The sequence below is a fragment of the Symphalangus syndactylus genome, chromosome 8 (genome assembly GCF_028878055.3).
Source record: "Symphalangus syndactylus isolate Jambi chromosome 8, NHGRI_mSymSyn1-v2.1_pri, whole genome shotgun sequence".
Classification (NCBI taxonomy): Eukaryota; Metazoa; Chordata; class Mammalia; order Primates; family Hylobatidae; genus Symphalangus; species Symphalangus syndactylus.
In genome coordinates this window covers 52,926,176-52,950,535 of record NC_072430.2, presented here as the reverse complement: position 1 = coordinate 52,950,535, position 24,360 = coordinate 52,926,176, and the positions used below count along the sequence as shown (strand labels likewise).

The following is a 24,360-nucleotide window of genomic DNA, read 5'->3' as shown; positions in this document are numbered from 1 at the left end:
ATACTTTGTTTCAAATAGGCCTATAAACAGAAGGTTCACTTTGAATTTGAAAAGTCCCTTAGCAGATGTAAATAAGAACCAAACCCTGTTTTCACATGCTACAAAATTCTAGAATTGCTTCAACTCCACTTATATACATAAATATATATGGATATATAATATGGCTCTGCCAAGTATTGGTAACTGATTTTTCTTCCTCACCGAAATCTAAGATAGTTGCCCTTCCAGCTGAGTTAGCAGGGGAAGTATTCCAGATCACGACTCGCACTGCACAGTTCCCGCCGATTTTGCACTGTTTTATTTTTAATGCAGTTAAGAGTCCTGGGATTTGTTACTAGGCTGACAGCTTTGTCTTGTGTTCCCACCTTAATTTTTTGAGAAAAATCCCTTCAAGACTATTTTACGGTCAAATCGTTTGTAGTCAGTCCTGGTGGGCAGTGACTATGAGACAGGCCTGACAGAGGGGTTCCGTGAGAACAGAGCGAGATTCGGTGAGAATAGCTCAGCTGGAAACTCACTGTGTGGTGCTCCTGAGACTGCCCACTCGAGGCTCTAAAGGGATTGCCATTGCCAGTTCACTCCCAGGAGAAGAAGTGAACTCTGTTTTAAGATCTACTCTCCAAAAAAAAAAATTATATCTATATTCCGTGGCAATTTTTTTTTTTTTTTTTTTTTTTTTGAGACAGGGTCTCCCTCTGTCACCCAGGCTGGAGTGCAATGGCACGATCTTGGCTTACTGCAGCCTTGTTCTCCCCAGGCTCAGGTGATCCTCCCACCTCAGCCTCCCAGGTAGCTGGAACTACAGGCCTGCACTATCATGCCTGGCTAATTTTTGCATCTTTTGTAGGACAGGGTTTCTCCATGTTGCCCAGTCTGGGGTCAAACTCCTGGGCTCAAGTGGTTTGCCCGCCTCGGCCTCCCAAAGTGCTGGGATTACAGGCGTGAGCCACCACATCTGGCCTTGTTTTGGTTTTTTATGTTTTTGTTACCTGGTCATCTCTTTTAAAAATACATTTAATAGAATTTCACTAGCAGATAATGAGTTGTAGAAGGCTGCCTTCTTTGCCTCTTACTTCCTACTCTCCAGCTTCCAAACCCCTCTATTGGGAGTGGGGGATTCTAGGCTGACCAGGAGGAAGGAAGCTGACACGAACACTGGTTCCCTGGTTCCTATGAAACCAAGCTTATCTTGCCTGTACTAAATCTTACTAAGGCTGTAACACTGAGTCACTAAGAATAACTTCAAACTGCCTCAGAACACAGACATCAGTGTGTTCTCTAGGTACTTGTCCAAGCGTTTCTGAAACAGCTAAGCTCAACTTTTAGTAAAATTGCACCAGTATCAAAATTACGGATTATTCAAGGTCTTACTAGCAAAAACCAGTCTTGGTAACACTGAATGTAATCTTCCTAATGACTTAGTAAATACAAGATGTGCTACCCAAAGTGAACATATTTTCAAAAAGAAAATATATTTAATATCATATCACAAGGTAATTGTTTAAAACATTACTGCAATAATGAAACATGATTATTTAATTGCTGGCTTCCAAAGTATGCTGTTACTCATTTTGCACATTCACTGTGTTTCCAAAACTGAAAATTTCAAAATCTTTTAAAAAGTGAGTTAAAATTATCATTTCAGAGGTGCCCTTCTTCATGTCCTATTTATGTTCCACTTGGAATAAGAACTAATATTTTTACTGTTTTTCACCCAGCCCACCATATAAATTTTCCAATAAGAAAATATTTTTAAAAGAGCTCTCAAGTGTAAAAGAATTCTTTCTTGCTATAAATAACTATCCCTAAATATTTCTGTTTAAGGACAGTTCACAAACTGGGTCTTGTTCAAGGGGCATACTCATCAAGACTATCCAGTGTGGCCCCAGAGCTGACACGCTGGGGTGCATAGCTACTCATCCATCCACAAAACAGCACGCCGCGCACATCCACAGCCCAAAGTGTCCCTGACTACTTGGGGTGGCTGATGTGGCAGTTGTGGCTGCTACTTATGAGGTTGTACAAGATGGAAACTGCATCCACAGTGCCCTGGGGAAACACTGTGGCTGTCACCCACACTCACAGGAGAGAACCCCATTCCTGCAAACACAGCCTTTCTCCAGTACCCACGCTGGCCCCATGGGACAACAGGTTTAAGGAAGGGCAGCTCCAGCAGCAGGGAGATTTGTATCTCCCACAGTCCTCCATGAAAATGATCGCATGCTCATACACACATACCCCAAATTATTGGCAGGCTCTGCGAATACAAATCAAGAGGGATGAATCTGTGTGCAGCTGGTAGCAAGGTCAGGGAGAGAACGTGACTCGCATCCCAGCTTGACCACAGTCCCTCTGGCCTTTGACAGAATAAGCGTCATGATATGATCAGTCCCCACAGGCCTGGGAGGTAAGGACGCAGTTGTCACAGGGGTTTTCAATCTTACAATCAAGCGGTCCAGAAAAGAGCAAAGGTCAACTCTCAAAGGGAAGGGTAGTGTGTGTGCTGCACAAGAAGGGTTAGCCCACTTCTGTAAGCGTGTCACTTCCTCTCCCCTTTGATTCGCAGCCCTTCCAAGTCAGATTTCCACCATTCGTTCCAAAACCTTTAAGATGTTTCACAAAGGGGAGGAAGGAAGATGGAAAGTAAGAAAGATCACATTGAGATCCTATGAGGCCATTGAGTGTGGAAACGCTGCATTCAAATGTGCCCTCTGCTAACAAGGAAAACTGTGGCTTCCTCACCCTGACTCCTGGGAGTTGGGGAGGTCGAGGGAAGGATGGTACATGACCAACCCTGCCATCACCAAATGAGGGACCACACAGCAGAAAGATGAAGCCCAGGCCCCCGACACACTGGAGTTCACGCTTCAGCCTGTGACCTCTGTGGGCCCGTTCACCTCAGGGCCAGGCGTCACTGAGACTGTGGGTTTGGGGAGCCCTCTTTGCTTTTACTGTCCTCTGCCAGGCTGCACTCGGACCCCGTGATGGAGGACTTGCACCCGCGAAGCACGTGGGCATTCAGCATCTCCAGCAGCAGTTCATACACTGGGACCACGTTTTTGCACTTCATGCTGAGCAGATGTTCCATGCCCTTGTTACTATGGGGACAAAAAGGTGCTGAGATTCCCTCCTCCGAGGCAGCCACAGGAACACCGAAGCCTTCCCCAGCTCTCTGCTCAGAGCCAGTCTACCCCACCCCTAACCCCACTCTTCCCCCAGCCCATTTATCCATGGCTCGTGCATCCCGCTCCTCCTGATAATTTAGGCTCAAGGGCAAGGACGATGTCTTGTCAGCCTCTGTGTCCCACCACACACCTACAATGGCCTGGCACATAGGACAATCAGTTCTCATTATTTGCGGTAATTATGTTCCGTAAAGTCACTGTGAACACTGAATCCTCACTCCCAGGGGAAATACAGGTTTAGGTTCCTGCAAGCCTCTGGCCACATCTTCATCAGCTGATCAACACAAAACCTTGTTTTATGTGTGTTTCTTTCTAAAGATGCCTTATGTGATAAATACCATTGACTCATTAACATTGAACTCATGGCCAACAGCACTATAACTCACACCTGAGCAAAGCTTAACTAACACATACTTTCTCCATAAGGCACATCACAGCTTTTTCACGCCAAGGAACACTAGACAGCTCTTCAGCACCACACCAGGGGGCCATTTTAAATAGTGAAGTCACTCAACAAAGGCACAAAAATGTAAAACCATGGCACTAAGTAGACCAAGTAAAGGACACTTGTTGACAGTAGGAGAGCAGCTGCTTGTTCCATCTCAGCTGGGACTGTGCATAAAGGGCAACTCAAAATTTCTGCCACTCTGTTCATGACCTCAAAAACACCACGAATATTGATTTTGGGGTTACAAATAAATTTTAGCAAGCAGATAAATTTACAATGAAGGAATCTACAAACACAGGATCTGTTCTGCAAATGGCTGTATGCTGAGTAATCATTAAAGGGGAAAGGCAGAGGTCTTCATCTCTCGAGATTCTCGAGGTGTGTATTGTCCTTCCCCACAGCCTTTAGACCTGCCTCCTCAGTGACCAGTTAATTACCTTCCATCCTCCCCTCCCCTCCTCCAGCTCCAGGGCAAGGCTACCCTCATCCTGGGTGACACCAAGCACTGAGCATCATTGTACCAACAGTAGCCATCACTGCACACCCTCTTCATCAGCACACACAATTACATTTCCTGATCAGAAACATGCCCTACCTACAGCCCTGCCTTCCTAAATCTGCTGGGTCCACCACTTCTCTTAAGTCTTATCCTTAATTTCCTGATGCCACCGAAAGAACAACTCTTAGGGAAGCATTTGTGCACTTCTTCACATCACCAGCTCGAGGGGCCATCTAGGAGAGCGGGTCTTAGCCTCTCCACAAAAAGGGACCTCAGGGCCTCAGCCCTGGGTGGTGTAAAGAGGGGTGGCAGTTCATGTTAGGGGAGGAACTGCCCCTTTTAGGACTCCATAAACAGGCTATAAACCCCAGCAACTGAGAAACCGATGAGCCACCACTGGCTGCCATGCAGATCCTGTAAGATACCACGTGACATTCCTTCCATGCCCACTCTGTGCCCATCTTTGTTTACAGGTGTGTGAACTGACAAATCCCCCCATTCCCTTTCAGGCATTCATTTTCCTTAACTTGCAGACACTTTTCCCAAATCACTTCACCCTCCGTTGAGCACATAATCCCATCCCACGCCCGAGGGGAGCAGCTCCCGAGGGCGCGTACCTCGCGTGCCTGACGTGGGACAGGAGCATCAGGAGGTTAGCCAGGCGCGTGGATTGCTGCTGGGAGGAGATGCCGCTCTTGGCGATCACCCAGACCAAAGCATCGGTCACGGCGTTCAGCAAGTGGGCCAGCTTCCGGCTGCTGTCAGCATCCTGGGTCGCTGCGACCAGAGGGTACATATCTGGACAAAGAATAAAAACCACAAGTCATTGCTCTGAGCAAAGAGCGGAAGTCGTGTGCTCAGCTGTTCCGTGCGCCTGCGCCAAGGTGATCTAGGTTGCTTTGACAGCTGCATGTGTGGCAGGACCTTATAAGCATGGTCTTGCCCCTCCCAGGGGCTCTTCCCTGAGAGCCAGCCCCATCACAGAGCTAGAAGAGAAGCCTGGCCTAATACAGACAGACTAAATTGCCACCTGAAGTGCCCATCAGGCCCATAATTGTGGCCTTGCCATGGCGAGTATATCTAGTCTCCTGAAACCATTACATGGTGTTTCTCATCTGCAGCAACAGATACAGAGATGGTCAGAAGGTGAGATTAATTTTACTTTTAGCCCCACGGAGGGCTCCCCATCTAAAGGGAGTTTAATAAACAAAGGAATGGCCAATGTGATGAAGCCTCCTCTGCCACCTCCTTGTGTGTACCACGTGCCCCGGACAGCCATGGCAGGGCCCCTGCTGCCGCCTCTGCATCTCACTTGAGTGGCACCTGGCTGGGGCAGAAAGACCACTGATTTGGAGTCAGACAGACCTACTTTCTAGCCACCATCTGGAGCTCTCTGAGCCTCAGTTCCTTACTGAGCAACGCATGCAGGAACACATCTGCTTAGGTCCCCACAGCCACGTCCTGGGTAGGCTGCCTCCCCCATCCTGCCCTGCCCTGTGTTTAACTCCCCTCCAACTCTAGGACTGAGATACTGTGGCATCCCAATGGCAGCAAATTAACAGCTCAGATAAATATCCTCCCCCCGACCCCTGCTTGACTCCTTGATTCCCTTTAATAATTAGCTTCTCTTCCAGGCTTTCCATTTCAAAGCAAGAATAAATATGTGAAATCAACCAGGGAGCTGCTGAGTCTTGGCTGTCATGAGACTGATGATGGCTGGTGCTCCAGCATCCACAGAATTTGTTTTGGCAGTTTTTGTTCTCTATTTTTATTGGCACTTTAAGTTCAATTAAGGCAGCTCAATTCAACTAAGTTTAACTCAGTTAAGGCAAGGGACATTCTGAAGCTCAATTATGTAAGTGTAGTGCTTTGCCACATCCCTAGGGACCTCCATAATGTGTGATGATACGGATTTAAAATATTCATCTTTTCAATAGCCCTGAAGCTGCTTCTCCAATCCCTGTGCTCACTTTGTTCTCCACACTGGTTCTTCCAGAATCCCCCCACAGCCTCAAACCTCCCACTGTCACCCCAGAGATGACTTGCCCTCCCACTGCAGGGGAAACAAGACCCCACCATTGACCCCATGTGTCCCCTTCTGAGAGGCCAAAATGCAGATCTGCTCATGGGGCTCCCTTTAATGACTTCTCAGCTCATAGGATAGAGTCCAAACTACCTGGTGCAGCTATCAGAGGTACCAGGACCCTCCCTGCTCCTCTCATCTGCAGTTCCGCCTTGAGTCCCCCTCTCAACTCCCTGAACATGTGATGCTCCGAACATGCTCAACTTGCTGCTTGGAAACTCTCTCCTTCCTCTTTCTCTACCCTGATTCTCTTGCTCATTTATACCCATTCCTCCTGTAGATTCCAACCTGGTCATGAAATTCCTTCTGGAAGCTTCCCCCAACCTCCCTGCCATCCCACCCTAAGTCTGGTCTGAGGTGTCCCCTGATGCTCTGACAGTGCCCTGTTCATCCCCAGCAGAGGCACCACGTTGCCCCACATGCTGGAATATCTGCCTTGTCCCCACACATACCCCACAGCCACCCTTCTGCCCTCAGCAAGACTGGACATGAGTGCTTTGAGGGCACAGATCTTTTTTTTTTTTTTCTTTTTTTTTGAGACAGAGTCTCACTCTGTCACCCAGCCTGGAGTGCAGTGGTACGATCTCAGCTCACTACAACCTCCGCCTCCCAGTTTCAAGCAATTCTCCTGCCTCAGCCTCCCTAGTAGCTGGGATTACAGGCGTGCGCCACCATGCCCGGCAAATTTTTTGTATTTTTAGTAGAGACGGTGTTTCACCATGCTGGCCAGGCTGGTCTCGAACTCCTGACCTTGTGATCCGCCTGCCTCAGCCTCCCAAAGTGCTGGGATTACAAGCGTGAGCCACTGTGCCCAGCCAGACCCTTATTTTTTTAGCCAAACACACCATCATATTTGAAATGGTAAATATGCATGCTAATGTATGTTTTAGATACACACAGAAAATTATCAAAAGTACAGAGAAAATTATTTCAAGCTTACTTTCCCTAAAATTAACCCCATCTGCATAAACAAGTACTTCCTTTTAACTACCCTGTAGTCTGTTCAGCTGCATGACGTGCTCCATGGACTTCCGCTGCCATCAAGCAATACTATGTCTGGGAATTCCAAAAGGAGCCAAAATTGTGTGCCTGTACATGTCTCAGTTCAAAGTGACAAAGATTGAAAATATAAAAACAAATCCTCAGATTATACACAAATGTTCATAGCAGCATAACTCAGCCTAAAAGTGGAATGTCCACTCACTGATGAATGGCTCAACAAAATGTGGTCTATCCATACAGTGGAATAGCATTCAGCTACAAAAAGGAATGAGGTACTGATCGAGATGAACCTCGAAAACATCAGGCTAAGCAAAATAAGCCAGACACAAAGGACCACATGTATGATTCCATTTATAATAAAATGTCTAGAATAGGCAAATCCATAGAGTCAGAAAAGCAGATTAGTGGTTGCCTAGGGCTGTGGGGGGGATAGGGAGTGGGAAATGATGGCTAAGAAGCATGATGTTTCTTTTCAGGTGATGAAAATATACTAAAATTGGCCGGGCGCGGTGGCTCACGCCTGTAATCCCAGCACTTTGGGAGGCCGAGGCGGGCGGATCACGAGGTCAGGAGATCGAGACCATCCTGGCTAACACGGTGAAACCCCATCTCTACTGAAAAATACAAAAAAATTAGCCGGGCGAGGTGGCGGGCGCCTGTAGTCCCAGCTACGCGGGAGGCTGAGGCAGGAGAATGGCGTGAACCCCGGGGGACGGAGACTGCAGTGAGCCGAGATCGCGCCACTGCACTCCAGCCTGGGTGAAAGAGCGAGACTCCCTCTCAAAAAAAAAAAAAAAAAAAAAAAAAAAAGAAAATATACTAAAATTGATGGTGGTGATGGTTGCACCACATACCGTGAATAAAAACATTGAACTGTATACTTAATATGGATAAATTATATGGTAGATGAATTATATCACAATAAAGCTGTTACTAAAAATAATAGTAATAATAATAAAAGAATGCCTCAGAACCAAAATTACAATAACATAAATTCCCTGGGCTGTGTGCAACGAAGGTTCCCCTCGGAGAACATGTATATGTCATTGTGTTACCCACTTCACGAACCACAGTCATTGCCAAGGCCAGACCCCGGGCCTTCTGCAGGCTGTGGGGGCAGCACAGCTCCACCTGGGGCCCAGAGTCCATCAGCCACAGCGGTTTGGGGAGGTGAGGCACTGCATTTTTGGAAAGGCATATGCTAAATCCATTTTACATATGGCGGGGTAGGGGGGCAGTTTATATACGAAAAGACCTACATTAAAATTATCCTGGGGACTCCTGTTCTCATTGATCACATAGAAAAGAAATACCCTCCCGGAAAGGAACTGTGCTGAAGAATACCCATGCTGCTGCTGCCTGGCTCTCCAGCCAGCAGTGCCGTGCCTGCACCTCAGGCATCCATGCTCGGGCCCTTGCTCATCAAACACATATCTACAGAGTACTTGCTAAGTGGCAGGCCCTGGGCAGGGTGGGGCAAGGGACAAGATCCAAAGCCCTGCCCAGTCAGGCACAGAAAACAACAAAAATGTAGCACCCTCTCCACCCCCTAAAAGTAAAAACATCAGTTAGGATTCACTGTAGAACAAAATTAAATCACTTTTCATGAAACTGAAGTAGTTTAAAAAACAAGATCTTGGCACCATGCCCCACACATACCAAAGAAAGTGAAATAAAATCAAGGACACAATCTTCTCTCCCCTTTATCAGCTGGGAACAGTTGTGTGCTCCTCTCACCAGCCCACCTGATGACATTCTGAGCAGCACAGTGGTGGGGGACAGCCACCCCTCCTTCAAGATTTGCCACGTCTGATTTGTTCAAAGGATGAAAACATAAGCTTTCCTTGATTGAAGGCAAATAAATGAGAAAAATCTAATGTGTTAATAGAAGTCCCAGAATACTGACCAAAGGAAAGAAGTCCTGGCTTTGGGGAGCCGTATGTGGTGTTTGCTTGTTTGCTTTGAGGAAAGGAACTTCCGGCCATGACCCACACCTTCTGTCACCACCTCCTGCCCCCAGCACTTGAGGGCAGATGGGACTCAAAAGGTGCCATGGTGTCAGGCCGCAGGCTGCTGTTCAACTGTGCTTTGCCCCAGCGTTCTCGGTCAACAGAAAAGGACCTCCGCATCTTTCCTCATCAGCATCCCTCTGTGTCTTTGTCTTCTCCACCCACCCACTCCATGGGAACTCTCCCTATAAACTCAGAGGGAACCAGGGTTTAAGCCAATGTCTCTTAATAATTTTCTTAATGTAAAACAGTATTTCCTGGCTTAACCCCTCTATTTCTTTCATTTAATGAAAAGTTTCATCCTTTGTAAATCTTAAAACTGTTTAAATAGACTTGTTTCTAATTTAAACTATTTTAAAGACTATGGATAATCGATGTAATTAATTACACTCTAATTCCTAAATTCCATACCCCCTCTAATTCTATCCAAGGGTGGATTTGGGTGGCAAGATGGCCAGTCTCTCTGTTGGGTGTTAGATAGGCTATTTTATTAACTATGACACTTGCATAACACCTTAGAGTTTATAAAAACACTCTAACAAGCATTGTAACAGGTTGTTAAATGCAACATTTTTCTGTTGTCTCTTACTCTCAAGAGCCATATCAAAGGCTAAGTATGATACAGGAATTCCAAGTACCACACGTCCTATATATGCATAGTGGAAGAGGATTGGCTGAGACAGAATGTCGTGGTCCTTTCCCTTGCCTCCCCAGGAGAGAAATATGTGCCTCTCCACTTAAGCCCGTCAAGGATCAGACCTTTGATTAACTATTTGAGTGTATATCCCATTCTAGACCAAAAGCGTTGTATCTAAATCATTTTGACATCCTTAGTATTTAGAAGTCATTGATATACATACCAGAAACTGAGCTGAAATTTAGCTGGATGACACAGTTAATTTCCATTCCATATTACAGCCATTATTAGTAGATATGCATAACCCAGAAATGGGCAGCTTTTAAAACATGACTACTGACAAACCCCGACCTGGCCAGCTAGTGTGCTGTACCACTGCAGATGTGATTGAGTGACATAATCCTAACTTGAGCATGTCACATACACAGGAAAACAGGAGGCCAAACTATGCAGGAGACCATCGTCAGGCAGGCCAATGCTTATCTAGCCTGGCAAGGCCATCTAGCAGCAACCAAAATGCAGCGCTTGGGAACTCTGCTATCCTAACATGGGATAGAGAAGTTCGCAGGCTTTTGACTTAAGAGACCTGCCCCATTTCTCCTCTCCTGACCCTTATCCTCCAGGGCCTCCACCCTGTGCTTTATTTGGTTCCCTGCTTGGTGGTATCTCTTTTCCATTTAGCCTACAAACTTTGCTCTCTTAATCTTTTTGTTTTGTTTTCATTACATTGTTTACAGATTCATTCAGGTATACCTGACATGCAATAACCTGCACATATTTTGCATGTACGATTTGATGTACTTTGCCATACATATACACAGTGGAACCATCACCACAACCAAGATAATGAACACACTCATCTGCAATTTTTTGCATTCAGTAGAAACTGTACTTCCAGTACACACACAACCATTGTGTTTTTTCATTTTTCAGTACAGTAACTTTCAGTATCCCATAAATTACATGAAATATTCATTACTTTATTATAAAATAGGCTTTATATTAGATGATTTTTGCCCAACTGCAGGGTAATATAAGTATTTTGAACACATTTAAGATAGGCTAGGCTAAGCTATGATGTTCAGTAGTTTAGGTGTGTTAAGTATATTTTTGACTAGCAACATTTTCAACTTAAGATGGGTTTCTTGGGAAATAACCCCATCCCAAATTGAGGACCATCTGTAGTTGTATAGATTATTTCTGGACTCTCTGTTCCATTGATCTATTTGTTTCTCTTGACATCAATACCACATTATCTTTGAAATCAGGTAGTGTAAGTCCTCCAAGTTTGTTCTTTTTCAAAGTTATTTGGACTATTCTAGGTCCATTGCATTTTCACATGATTTTAAGAATCAGCTTATCAATTTCTACCAAAAAGCCTCCTGGGATTTTTATCAGTTTGAATCTATAGATCATTTTGTGGGAGGATTGAAAACAATACTGAATCTTATGATCCATTAACATCTCTCTCCATTTATTCAGGATTTCTTTAATTTCCTTCAGCTATATTTTGCAGTGTTTAGTGTGCAGGTTTCACATCTTTTGCAAGTTAATTCCCAAGGTTTCGCAATGTCTGATGCTATTGTAAATGGTATTGGTTTTTCATTTCAATTTCCAATTGTTCACTGCTGCCACACAGAAATACAATTGATTTATATATATTGCCCTTACACCTTACAAACTTGCTAAATTCTCATTTTTTAGACTCCTTAGGACTTTCTACATAGATTATCATGTTTTTAAATAAAGAGTTTCACTTCTACCTTTCCAATATTGATGCCTTTTACCTCTTTTCTTGCCTTATTGCACTGCGTAGAACAGTAAAATGTTGAATAGAATTAAGGACAGTGGACATACTTGCTTTGTTCCTGATTGTGATTAAGTATAATATTAACTGTAGGATTTTCATAGGTGCCCTTTAATGCATTGAGGAAGTTTCCTTCTATTCCTTGTTTGTACAGTGTTTTTAGCAGGAGTGGATGTTGGATTTTGTCAAATGCTGTCTGCGTCTATTAAGATAATCATGGCTAGGCGCAGTGGCTCACACCTGTAATCCTAGCACTTTGGGAGGCCAAGGCGGGTGGATCACCTGAGGTCAGCAGTTTGAGACCAGACTGGCCAACGTGGTAAAACCTCATCTCTACCAAAAATACAAAAATTAGCTGGGCACGGTGGCGGGCGCCTATAATCCCAGCTACTCGGGAGGCTGAGGCAGGAGAACTGATTGAACCCAGGAGGCAGAGGTTGCAGTGAGCCCTGAGATAGCACCAATGCACTCCAGCCTGGGCGGAGAGTGAGACTGTCTCAAAAAAAAAAAAAAAAAAGAAAAAAGAAAAAAAAATCATATGGTTTTTCATTATTATTCTGTTAATATGGTGAATTTTGATTGATTGATTTTCAAATGTTAAAGAAAGCTTGTATTCCCGAAAATTCTGCTTGTTCATGATGTGCTATTCTTTTAATACGGTATTGGATTCTAATTACCAAAAAAAAAAAATTTAGAGAACTTTTGCATATACATGCATGAGGGAAATTGGTCTGTTGTCTTCTTTTCTTCCAGTATGTTAGTCTGGGTGTTCTATCAGAGTAATGCTGGCCTCACAGAATGAGTTGGAAAACATTCCATGCTGTTCAATTTTCTGTAAGAGTATGTGTAAACTTGGTGTATTAGTCCATTTTCACACTGCTGATAGACATACCCAAGACTGGACAATATATAAAAGAAAGAGATTTATTGGACTTACAGTTCCACATGGCTGGGGAAGCCTCACAATCATGGCAGAAGGTGAACGGCAAATCTCACGCGGCGGCAGGCAAGAGAAGAGGGCTTGTGCAGGGAAACTCCCATTTTTATATAACCATCAAATCTTGTGAGACTTATTCACTATCATGAGAACAGCACAGTAAAGACCCAACCCCATGATTCAATCATCTCCCACCAGGTCCCTCCCACAACATGTGGGAATTATGGGCACTATGAGATGAGATTTGGGTGGGGACACAGAGCCAAACCATATCACTTGGTATTATTCATTCCTCAAATGCATGGTAGAATTCTCCCAGAATTCCAGATGGTGGTGGGGCCATCAGTTGGTGGAGCAGTCAGAACAAATTTATAGGTTAAGTTTGCCATCTTATATGGGCATAGTTTGTGGCACCCCAAAACAATTACAATATCAAAAATCACTGATTACAGATCACCATAATAGATATAATGAAAAAGTTAGAAATATTGCAAAGTGTTATCAAAATCTGACACAGACATAAAGTGAGCACATGCTGTTGGAAAAAATGGTACCGACAGACTTGTTCAATGCAGGGTTGCCACAAACCTTCGATATGTAAAAACATGCAGTATCTGTGATGCACAATAAAGCAACGTGCAATGAAATGGGATGTGTCTCTATTCTTGAGCTTTGTGCTGGGATGCAGTTAAATCACTTAGCAATTGTTTGATCCTCCAGGCTTGCTTTTAAGTTTTGTTTGGTAGGATCATAATGGCTTTTAGTCTAGGCCCACTACTGAGGCAATAACCTTCTGAATACTATAGGAAGGCTGAGAAGTGCCCAGTGCCCAGTGAACTGCAAGGTTTTTCCCACTGGCTGGTGAGAATGTGAACTGTTCCTGGCCCTGTGTGAACTCTAGGGATTGTTTCGCCCACTCCTTTCTGATGGTTCTTTCCCTGTCCTTGGTATCCTCATAAGCATGGGCAGATCAGCACTCAGCTGAAGACTTGAAGAGGACTCTCCATAGATCTCCAAAATTCTGTGTGCAGCTCTTTCCCATTCAGTACTGTCCCCTCCAAGTCCTAGCTGCCTTGCTACCAAGGGGGATCACTGGTGTCTATTTGGGTTATCCTTTGTGATGGTTAATCTTAGGTGTCAACTTGACTGGATAAAGGGATACCCAGATAGCAGATAAAGCATTATTTCTGGGTATGTCTGTGAAAGTGTTCCAGGAAGAGACTGGCATTAGAGTCGGCGGACTAAGGCCAGGCACAGTGGCTCACACCTGTAATCCCTGCACTTTGGGAGGCCAAAGTGGGTGGACCACTTGAGGTCAGGAGTTCGAGACCAGCCTGTCTAACATGGTGAAACCCCATCTCTACTAAAAATACAAAAAATTAGCCAGATGTGGTGGCAGATGCCTGTAATCTCAGATACTCTGGAGGCTGAGGCAGGAGAATCGCTTGAACCCAGAAGGCGGAGGTTGCAGTGAGCCAAGATGGCACCACTGCACTCCAGCCTGAGTAACAAAGCAAGACTTCATCTCAAAAGAAAAAAAAAAAAAGAACAGTGGACTAAGTAAGGAAGATCTACCCTTAACCAATGTTGGCAGGCACCATCCAATTGGCTGAGCACCCAGATAGAACGAAATGGCAGAGGAAGAGAATTCTCCCTCTCGGAGCTGGAACACCCATTTTCTCCTGCCCTTGGACATCAGAACTCCAGGTTCTCCAGCCTGCAGACTCTGGGACTCACACCAGTGGCCTCCCAGTTTCTCAAGCCTTCAATTTCAAACTGAGGGTTACATCACCAGCTCCCTAGTCCTCAGGTCTTTCCATTTACACTGAGCTGTGTTACTGGCTTCCCTGGTTCACTAGCATGCAGATGCATATCATGGGACTTCTCAACCTTCATAATTGTTCAAGTCAGTTTTCATAATAAATCCTCTCTCATTTATCTGCCTACCTACCTATCCATCCTATTGGTTCTGTTTCTCTGGAGAAACCTAATACACCCATCCCTGCTTTGCAACCTGGAAACTGGCTCCAGGCAGTAAACTGGACAATCAAAGGGCTCTCCTCATTTGTGTCCCTCCTCCTGGGGATCACTGTTGTCCATTGTCCAATATCTGTTTTATATATTCTGTCAGGGTTTTAAATTTTAAGACAGGGAGGCAGATTCCATCCCTATTTTTCTTTTAAATTTAAATACCACAAATAATCCATAAGAAAAAAGCCTGTACTTACAAACCCTTAAAACCTAGCATAGAAAAGACTCACTTATCCTAGCAGTGAAAATTGTCCCATTTTCTCCATAGCAATGCTGAACAGGATCAATTTATTTTGACAATTGTTATAACTACCAAGAAAGAAAGGAACTTCCTTAAAAGAAGAATTCTGGCCGGGCGCGAGCCCAGGACTTTGGGAGGCCGAGGCAAGCGGATCATGAGGTCAGGAGTTCCAGACCAGCCTGGCCAACATGGTAAAATCCCATGTCTACTAAAAATACAAAAATTAGCCAGGCATGGTGGTGGGTGCCTGTAATCCCACCTAATCAGGAGGCTGGGGCAGGAGAATCATTTGAACCCAGGAGGCGGAGGTTGCAGTGAGCCAGGATCACACCATTGCACTCCAGCCTGGGCAACAGGGCAAGACTCTGTCTCACACACACAAAAAAAGATTTCTTAAACTTGGATTTACTGTAAACAAATTTTATTCATTTACCGCCACAAGTGGTAATTACATCACATGTCTTCCTCGCCTTCTGTAATTCTCTCAATGTGGCAGTTCTGTCATGCTGCAGGGGAATGCTGTAGCCTTCATCTTTCCCATTTGCACAGATGCTGCGTCTAGCTTTGACAACAACACAATATGATGTCTGGGAGGCTAAAATGCCTATAAGGAGCTTTGCCAAACAGAAGGCTTTATACTGTAAAGTGTTGTAACAACAAGCAAACACTGCTTTCTGAGAAGCACTTTCCTGCACAGAAGAGAGTTCTAAATTATTTCTGAAAGAGAGAGAAGCCCCGTCATCTAGCATTTGATGATCTTCTATTGCCAAGATGGGAAGGTACTCTTCAAGCAGATCCTCCCTTTGACAGAAATGGCAGCACCTATGTGAGGTAATGTTGGTAGGTGGTTTGGAAAAGATCAGAAAGAGTTGATGTTATTCCTTGATCAATTTCCAATATCCTGGCTGGTGGGCTGGATGTGGTGGCTCACACCTGTAATCACAGCACTTTGGGAGGCCAAAGTGGGCGGATCACTCGAGGCCAGGAGTTCAAGACCAGCCTGGACAACATGGTGAAACCCTGTCTGACATGGTTAGGCTTTGTGTCCCCACCCAAATCTCATCTTGAATTGTAATCTCCATAATCCCCATGTGTCAAGAGAGAGACAAGGTGGAGGTAATGGAATCATGGGGGCAGTTTCCCCCATGCTGTTCTCATGACAGTGAGTGAGATCTCACAAGATATGATGGTTATATAAGGGGCTCTTCTGCCTTTGCTTGGGACTTCTCCTTCCTGGCACCTTGTGAAGAAGGTATCTTGCTTCCTCTTCACTTTCCGCCATTATTGTAAGTCTCCTGAGGCCTCCCCAGCCATACTGAACTGTGAGTCAATTAAATCTCTTTCCTTTATAAATTACCCAGTCTCAGGTATTTCTTCATAGTAGTGTGAGAACAGACTAATATATCATCTCTACTAAAAAAACAAAAATTAGCCAGGCATGGTGGCATGCACCTGTAATCCCAGCTACTTGGGATGCTGAGGCATCGCTTGAGAATCGCTTGAACCTGGGAGGTGGAGGTTTCAGTGAGCCAAGACTGCACCACTGCACTCCACTCTAGCCTGGCCAACAGGAAGACTCTGTCAAAAAAAAAAAAAAAAAAAAACCTGGCTGGACTTTCCTTATATGCACATCAACATAATCATCAGTATAAGCTGGGCCCTCATGTTATTCTGTAAAAGGTGAATGGGAACAATAAACAGGGAAGGGTGCGTTGGGTGCAGGGGAAATGACCTGTTAGGCAGGTAAGGCCAGATTGAGACTCAACTAGGAAATGCTCAAAGGTTGTCTTCCAGGTCTCTGTACCTTCAGATTCCTTCTTCATTCTCCCTCACCCAGTTCTTCAGGGGCTAACCTCACCCTCCACCCTAGATCCAAACAACTCCTGGACAGTACCCTGTGCTCTCTCCAGAGCTAATGTATGGTCTGTTGCCCATTTACAAAGAGATGGGTAGAAATTGAGTGTAAGCATTTAGAAACTTTTTTAGCAATCAACAGAGTAATTTTAAATCAGTTGAATGTGATAACTAATAATATTATAAACTAGGACTTGTATTTTGCACTTTTATTTTTCTCATAATTCATTTTTGTTATATTTTACAAAAGTAACTATCCTTAACACTCCAGCCTGGGCAACAGAGTGAGACGCTGTCTCAAAAAAAAAAAAAAACAACAACAACAACAACAAAAAAAAACTAGTGCCAACATCCAAGAGTCTGTAAGAGAAGACATGTATGAAGGTCAGCTGGCCCCAGATCAAGAGGCAGCTGGAAACGTGACCACAGTGAATTCTGCATTGAATCTTGGCTTCAGGAACCGCTACTTTGGCTGATTTAAAAGACCGTAGTATAATATGATCTGATATATCCCTGTTGTTTCAAGCATCAAACTCTTAAGATTGGATAAATAAAGCCCAATATGTTGTCCAAATAGAGATATCTGTAAGTCTTCAGGTGAACATTAAAACCTGGATACACACAGTGTTCGAGGAAGAAAAAAATCAATAACCTAAAGGCCCGACAAGAGTAAATGGCTAAGCAAAGCCATCAATATCTGCTAGAGCAGCTGGCTTAGATACCAGGTAGATCGTGAACTGACCAGTGTGACAACCATCCAGAAACTTAGAAATTCATACAAAATAACACATCTCTATCTATTGCAGTAATGTTTATAATGGTTAAAAAGGAAGAGGAACTGGATATTCAATAACAGAGAAATGGCTGAACAATTTAGTATAATGCCCTCATTTCAAAGATTGTGTTAGATCTCTCCTAGTTGACCCAGAATGGTTTCACAGCATTTTGAAAAAAAAAAAAAAAAAAATACAGGAGTTTGAGACCAGCTTGGCCAACATAGGGAGACCTCACTTCTACAAAAAATACAAAAATTAGTCAGGTGTGGTGGCAGATGCTTATGGTCCCAGCTACTCAGGTGGCTGAGGTGGGAGAATCACTTGAGCCCAGGAGGTCGGAACTGCAGTAAGCCATGATCGTGCCACTGCATTCCAGCCTGGGCAACAGAGTGACACCCTGTCTCAAAAAGAAAAGTGAAAAACAAGACACAGACTGCGCGCAGTGGCTCATGCTTGTAAATTCCAGAACTTTGGGAGGCTGAGGTGGGAGGACTGCTGGAGGCCAGGAGTTCAAGGCCGCCTCTGGCAACACAGCAAGATTCTGTCTCTACAAAAAAAAAAATTGTTTTAATTAACCAGGTCTGGTGGTATGCACCTGTATTCCAAGATATTTGTGAGGCCAAGGTGGGAGGATCACTTGAGCTCAGTTCTAGGTTACAGTGAGCTATGATCATGCCACTGCCCTCCAGCCTGGGCAGCAGAGCAAGATCCTGTCTCAAAAAAAAAAAAAAAAAAAAAGAAAAGAAAAGAAAGGAATGGTCACCAAAGTTATGGTGGTTATTTTGAGGGCAGGTATTCCTGATGATTTTATTTTCTTCCTTGTATGTTTTTCTCATTTGAATGTCTATTTACAATAATCAGATATTATTTATATAAGAAAAAACCAACAAAACGAAACCATCTGCATATCCTAGACACCTTATTTCCCTCCTCTACCTCCCACTTTTCCTTCAAGTCAAGTCTCTTGCTCCCTGACCTCACGCCGCAATGTCAGTTCAGGCTCTCATTGCCTCTAATGGGCCCCCGGCTTCAGTCTCTGCCCTTTCTAGTCCTCCACATGGAAGCCAGAGTGACCTTTCTATATCGCATATCTGTGCATGACACTCCCCTGCCTGAACCTCTTCTAAGCTGCCCAAAGCCCAGGCAGCAGTTTCTAATCTTCAGCACCGCATTTTAAAGTCATACCTACTTCCCTCTGCTCTTTCTTGAAGATTTGTTCAATCATTCCCTTCTGCAATAACTCCAACAACTCTCCTCCTACTTTCCCGTAGTACTTTGTGTAGACTTTATCATAGCACAGAAATCATTATTTTTAAGGATTTGTTTTCTCTCCCTCCCTGCCTAAACTGTGAGCTATTTGAGGGTAGGATTGTATCTTTACTGAATGAATGAATCTGTAAAAAAGTAGGACCCCAAACGTAAGTATAAATGCATGCCAACCATGTAAAGTGTCTGTGTGAGCACTGAAAAAAGTTTAAAAGATAAACAATTTAAAGTTCTTTTTTTTTCTTTTCCAGCAAGTGGCTTGAGCTACTTTTAAATTGATTGCCAGTCATTCATTTAATGAGTAATTTATGTCCAAAAGTTACCTACAGTTTAAATCGCTATCAAAATAAAAACAAAGTCCAAAAGGAAACCATTTTACCCTTTTCAAATAAAATAAAAGTTCAACATTCTTCTTAATATCATGCTAGTTGTAGAAACATCATCTCTCCCCGATAAAACATGGCCCAGCTGTGTGATTACTTACTGGAATTGAGCAGGATCATGGCCTTGACACAGAGATACTCTTTGTGTTGGAGTTTTAACTCTCGAAACCTTGAAGTAGTTGCCAGGAGCATGTCAAAGATTTCCAGAATTCCTTCTACGCATTTCCCCTCATCCCTACAAAAGTTCGTTTGGAAATTTAAGGAACATAGCTTCAGGAAACCATCAAAAAAACAATAAGGAATGTGTTATTTTTAATCTCAAGTTTCATCTTGTAACATGTTCATCTGATAATATCATTTTAACTACAACAGGGTGTTAATGAGACCACACCCAACAATATGAAATTACTAGAATTGTCTTCATATAAAGAAGATAGGCCATTTCCTATAAATCCCTAAAGTAAATATACGAATAAATATTATTTAGGCAAAAATGTGCATTGGAATATTTTCCTTCTACGTTTTCACCAAATGTTTTCTTACAGCAATACCACTCCTATTGATTGCTTTCAATCAAACCCATGTCAGTCAACCAGCCCCAGATATGACACGTATTTCAAAATGAGACATTTCACGTTCCCATCGGGAAGTATTAATGAGGAAGACTGTGTGTCACAGAAGCAAATATCCCAAGAATAAAACTCTGTATCTAGGGCTTAACTCTCACTTCCTGGTGGTCACTTAGAAACTGGTGTAGCAACTAAGACATTTACCTGTAATTTGAAAAAGCTGAATATGACAAAGACATCACAATTAGAGAAGATGGATTAGAATCAGGAAAAGAAGGTATACATGGAGGTGGGGAAAATTTTTGACTTGCCAGGGATTATCTTCAAGCAAGGATTATCTTTAAACTTTGAGCCATCTAATCAAAATTCTTTGGCGCACTACTTGTAGGAATAAATGTTTAAATATACTTTGGAAGAAAATTACTTGATCTGGAAAATACCAGCTTCTATTCACTCCAGCCAGACACACGTTATTGCCCCTCACTGCTCCCCCAAAACACTCTATTATTACCAGTCACAGGGTTATTGGAAGTCCTTGACAAGCAGTTAGATGATTTTGTCACAAAATCACCGTTTGCTCCCAAAAGCCTGCAGCACACAGAAAGGGCAATGGGTTTATGCGAGTTCCATTTTTAGTCTCTAGCAGCCCCTGAAGGGGCCTTGAGGTCTTCAAAGAGCTGGCTGCTCCCCTCCTCCTTCCCCAAACTCAGGGCATTTCCAGTGATGGCAGTATTTCAGGGAAGAGCCTCTGACACCACCGGATACACCAGTCGTGCAGAAGTCTTTCCCATTAGCTGCTGTACATGGCACTCACCGGGATCCTGCATTCCGAAGCATTCACACTCGCCCACCCAGACTTGCTCACACAGAGCTACAAGCATGCAAATTGCTCACTTTGGCATATGAGCATTACTAAGTTACTAAATTTACTAAATCGTAAATTCTGTAAACACCTGCAATTTTCCGTAAGTACACAGGTTAAGTGACAAAACACCAGTGCCCCCCGGAAGTCACTCATAGGAAAAGGCCATCTTAGAGAATCCAGAGCACTGGGCAAAGAGTGCCAAATCTACAGGAAGCCTCATCTTTCCACCTCCCCAGCTCCAGGCTTTCCCAGGCAACCTGATGCAGGCATCCAGTAAGGACAACACAAGCCCTGCACAGAGATAACACAAAAAACACCTGAATCACCCTGCCTGCGGACAATTAATTATTGGAAATTGTTACTGTTGGACTTGGGGACATTTGATACTATGGAAAGCTAGTTTGAAAATATCTCTATGGGGCAAAAAAAAAAAAAAAAAAAAAATTCCACCAACTCCTGCATTGATAGTTTATCTCTTTATTCTTCTGTGCTGATGTGGGATTATACACACATGCACAACACATACACACACACACACTCACACATACCCCTCCCCAAGTGGTATGGTAAGGGGACCCCCCTGAAATCAATCCTATTTTCCAGAAGTACCTGTGCCTTAGTTCCTAAATATGGAAATTGGTATCGTTTCCTCATTAAAATATATGACATTTTCACTGCAAATTTATGTTTCAAAAACCGGGGGAGGGTTTGCATACTGAGGTATTTTAAACCCTGATAAAGGCTGTCACTCACAGTAATCAGACCATACATACCTCATGGAAAAGTTAATTTCTAAGTTAATTTCTAAAGTCTGAAGAACTAGGTCTGATTACTTTCTTTTTAAGCAGGCGTGACAGTCAACCATTTCATTCAAGGGGTGGCAAAGTTAGAATATTTTTATTCACTCCACAGTCTGCAGAAACCAAATACATTTCTACAAAATAAATGAGAAATGAAGGGGCAATAAAGTATAAGACATCGTAAATAACAGCCCAGTAAAGGTCTTTCAGATGAGTTATACAGAACAAAGTTAGGAAAGACTCTAAAGTAAATTAATGACATCTATTTTATTTATTTTATAATTTTAGATTGAAACTGAATTATGAGTAAGAAATTAGGACAGGGTTAAAAGAGTTGATTTAAAGACAGGACTGGCTGGGTACAGTGGCTCATGTCTGTAATCCCCATGCTTTGGGGAGGCCAAAGTGGGAGGATCACTTGAGGCCAAGAGTTCCAGACCAGCCTGGGCGACATAGAGAGACCTTTTCTCTACAAAATAATAATAAACCAGGCATGGTAGCATACACCTATAGTCCCAGCTCCTCAGGGGGCTGAGGGAAAAGATCACTTGAGGCCAGGAGCCCGAGGCTGCAGTAAGCTGTGATGGCACCACTGCACTCCAGCCTGGGCCACAGAGTGAGACCCTGTCTCTAAAACAAAAACAAAAACAAAAACAGGGTATATGATTTGAATGTTAAAATATTGAAACAGTGTATCAACCCAACTGACCTACTCAGGAAATTTATTTTTGCACACTATCTGTCCATAAACTACTAAATAAAATCAGTAATAACATGGAATATCTTTGTATTAGTCCATTTTCACATTGCTATAAAGCACTACCTGAGACTGGGTAATCTATGAAGAAAAAAGGTTTAACTGACTCACAGTTCTGCATGGCTGGGGAGGCCTCAGGAAACTTACAATCATGTCAGAGAGCAAAGGGAAACCAAGGCACATCTTACATGGAGGCAGGAGAGAGAGCGATGGAGCGAGACAGCCAGGAGCTGCCCAACACTTTTAAAGCATCAGCTCCCATGAGAACTCACTCTTATGAGAACAGCATGGGGGAAACCATCCCCACGATCCAATCACTCCCACCAGGTCCCTCCTTTGACACGTGGAGATTACAATTTCAGATGAGATTTGCTGGGGACACAGAGCCAAACCATATCAATTTTATTACTTGATAATCACTTTTTTTTTTTTTTGAGACAGGGTCTCAGTCCGATGCCCAGACTGGAGTACAGTGGCATGATCTCTGCTCTCTGCAACCTCCACCTTCTGGGTTCAAGTGATTCTCCTGCCTCAGCCTCCCATGTAGCTGGGATTACAGGCACGCACCGCTATGCCTGGCTAATTTTTGCATTTTTAGTGGAGAAGGGGTTTCATCATGTTGGCCAGGCTGGTCTTGAACTCCTGACCTCAAGTGATCCACTCGCCTCAGCCTCCCAAAGTGCTGGGACTACAGGCGTGAGCAACCGAGCCCAGCCAATAATCACTCTTTATAAAATAAGAATATTGCTTTTTTTTTTTAAGATGGAATCTGGCTCTGTCTCCTCAGCTAGAGTGCAATGACGTGATCTCGACTCACTGCACCCTCCACTTCCTGGGTTCAAGCAATTCTCCTGCCTCAGCTTCCCAAGTAGCTGGGATTACAGGCACCTGCCATCACACCCAGCTAATTTTTGTAATTTTAGTAAAGAGGAGTTTCATCATGTTGCTCAGGCTTGTCTCGAACTCCTGACCTCAGGTGATCCACCCATCTCAGTCTCTCAAAGTGCTGGGATTACAGGCGTGAGCCACCGTGCCTGGCCTAAAGAAGAATATTGTTTAATACAACACAAAATGTTGAATGAGTGGGCCTCCCTTTGGGGTACACTATTTTGTGTGTGTGTGTGTAGATAGATATATATATCTATATCTATAGATAGATAGATACATACATACATACATACATATACATATATATCTGTTCGCAGCACACACCTGGGTACAGACCATGGTTTACCTCTGTGTGTATGGCAATGGCAGGGAGTGTTTAAGGCTTAGAACATAAAAAGGACTTAATAACTGAAGTGAAATTACTTATGTACAAAGGGTAAATTAAAATTGGGAATTGAAAATTTGGTGGCTATCTTGAAGGAATTTAGCATACAAATAACGAATGTGAATGTAAACTCAAGACATTTATACATATACAATTTTATGGACCTCTCTGCAAATGTCCACAATGGGATCCAAGCCCAGATACAAACTTCCTCTGACTAATAATTTAACATTAGTCAGTTGCCTATTGATACTAAGGACAGAAAAATGTCTTTGCATATGTGATTTTTTTTTTGAGCAAGTAGACAATCAGGTTCTGTAGATCTTCACATGAATTTATGATTAATTTAGTGGTTAGTAAAAGAAAAACTAAATGCTTAGAAATAAGCTGAAGTAACTAGATTTCCCTCTCATCCTCAGTAGACACAAGTTTTCTTGTTGCAGACACCTCAACAAGAATAAAGGGAAACAGAAATTATAGTTTCAGTATCCACAAATGGGCAACTGTTAGTTGTATTCACTGTTTATTCAGCCATATTACCGCTTGAAGAAACTCTGCTAGGACAATCCACACCATTTGAAAATAACTGTCTTCTGCTGAAGATGATCACTTCACTTTGCAAAAAAGAGTCGTAATAGAACTCTATGGAGCATGACTCCTGACTTTTTGAATGAGCAACTCCACTATAAATATACCTATTACATAAAAGTATATTCATCTGTATAAGAGAGGACTAAGTAACTGACCTATCTTAGACTTCAAGTTCCGAGGCGGGCGGATCACGAGGTCAGGAGATCGAGACCACGGTGAAACGCTGTCTCTACTAAAAATACAAAAAAATTAGCCGGGCGTAGTGGCGGGCGCCTGTAGTCCCAGCTACTCGGAGAGGCTGAGGCAGGAGAATGGCGTGAACCCGGGAGGCGGAGCTTGCAGTGAGC

General features: G+C 43.4%; 1 protein-coding gene across 2 annotated transcripts in view; it reads right to left on the bottom strand.

Annotated features, from left to right (window-relative positions):
- The window catches only part of ESR2 (estrogen receptor 2), a 78,974-nt gene that overhangs the window by 3,504 nt on the left and 51,110 nt on the right, over positions 1 to 24,360 (bottom strand). The window contains exons 9-11 of one of the 2 annotated variants that reach the window (XM_055289135.2): positions 19,260 to 19,393; positions 4,750 to 4,930; positions 1,447 to 3,098 (exon numbers count right to left, since the gene is read on the bottom strand). In XM_055289135.2, coding sequence (XP_055145110.1) covers positions 2,912 to 3,098; positions 4,750 to 4,930; positions 19,260 to 19,393 — 502 coding nt within the window. In that variant the 3' untranslated portion in view covers positions 1,447 to 2,911. Of the gene's footprint in view, positions 1 to 1,446; positions 3,099 to 4,749; positions 4,931 to 19,259; positions 19,394 to 24,360 lie in introns of those variants that run through there. The other variant, XM_063644520.1, reaches the window with a different exon arrangement.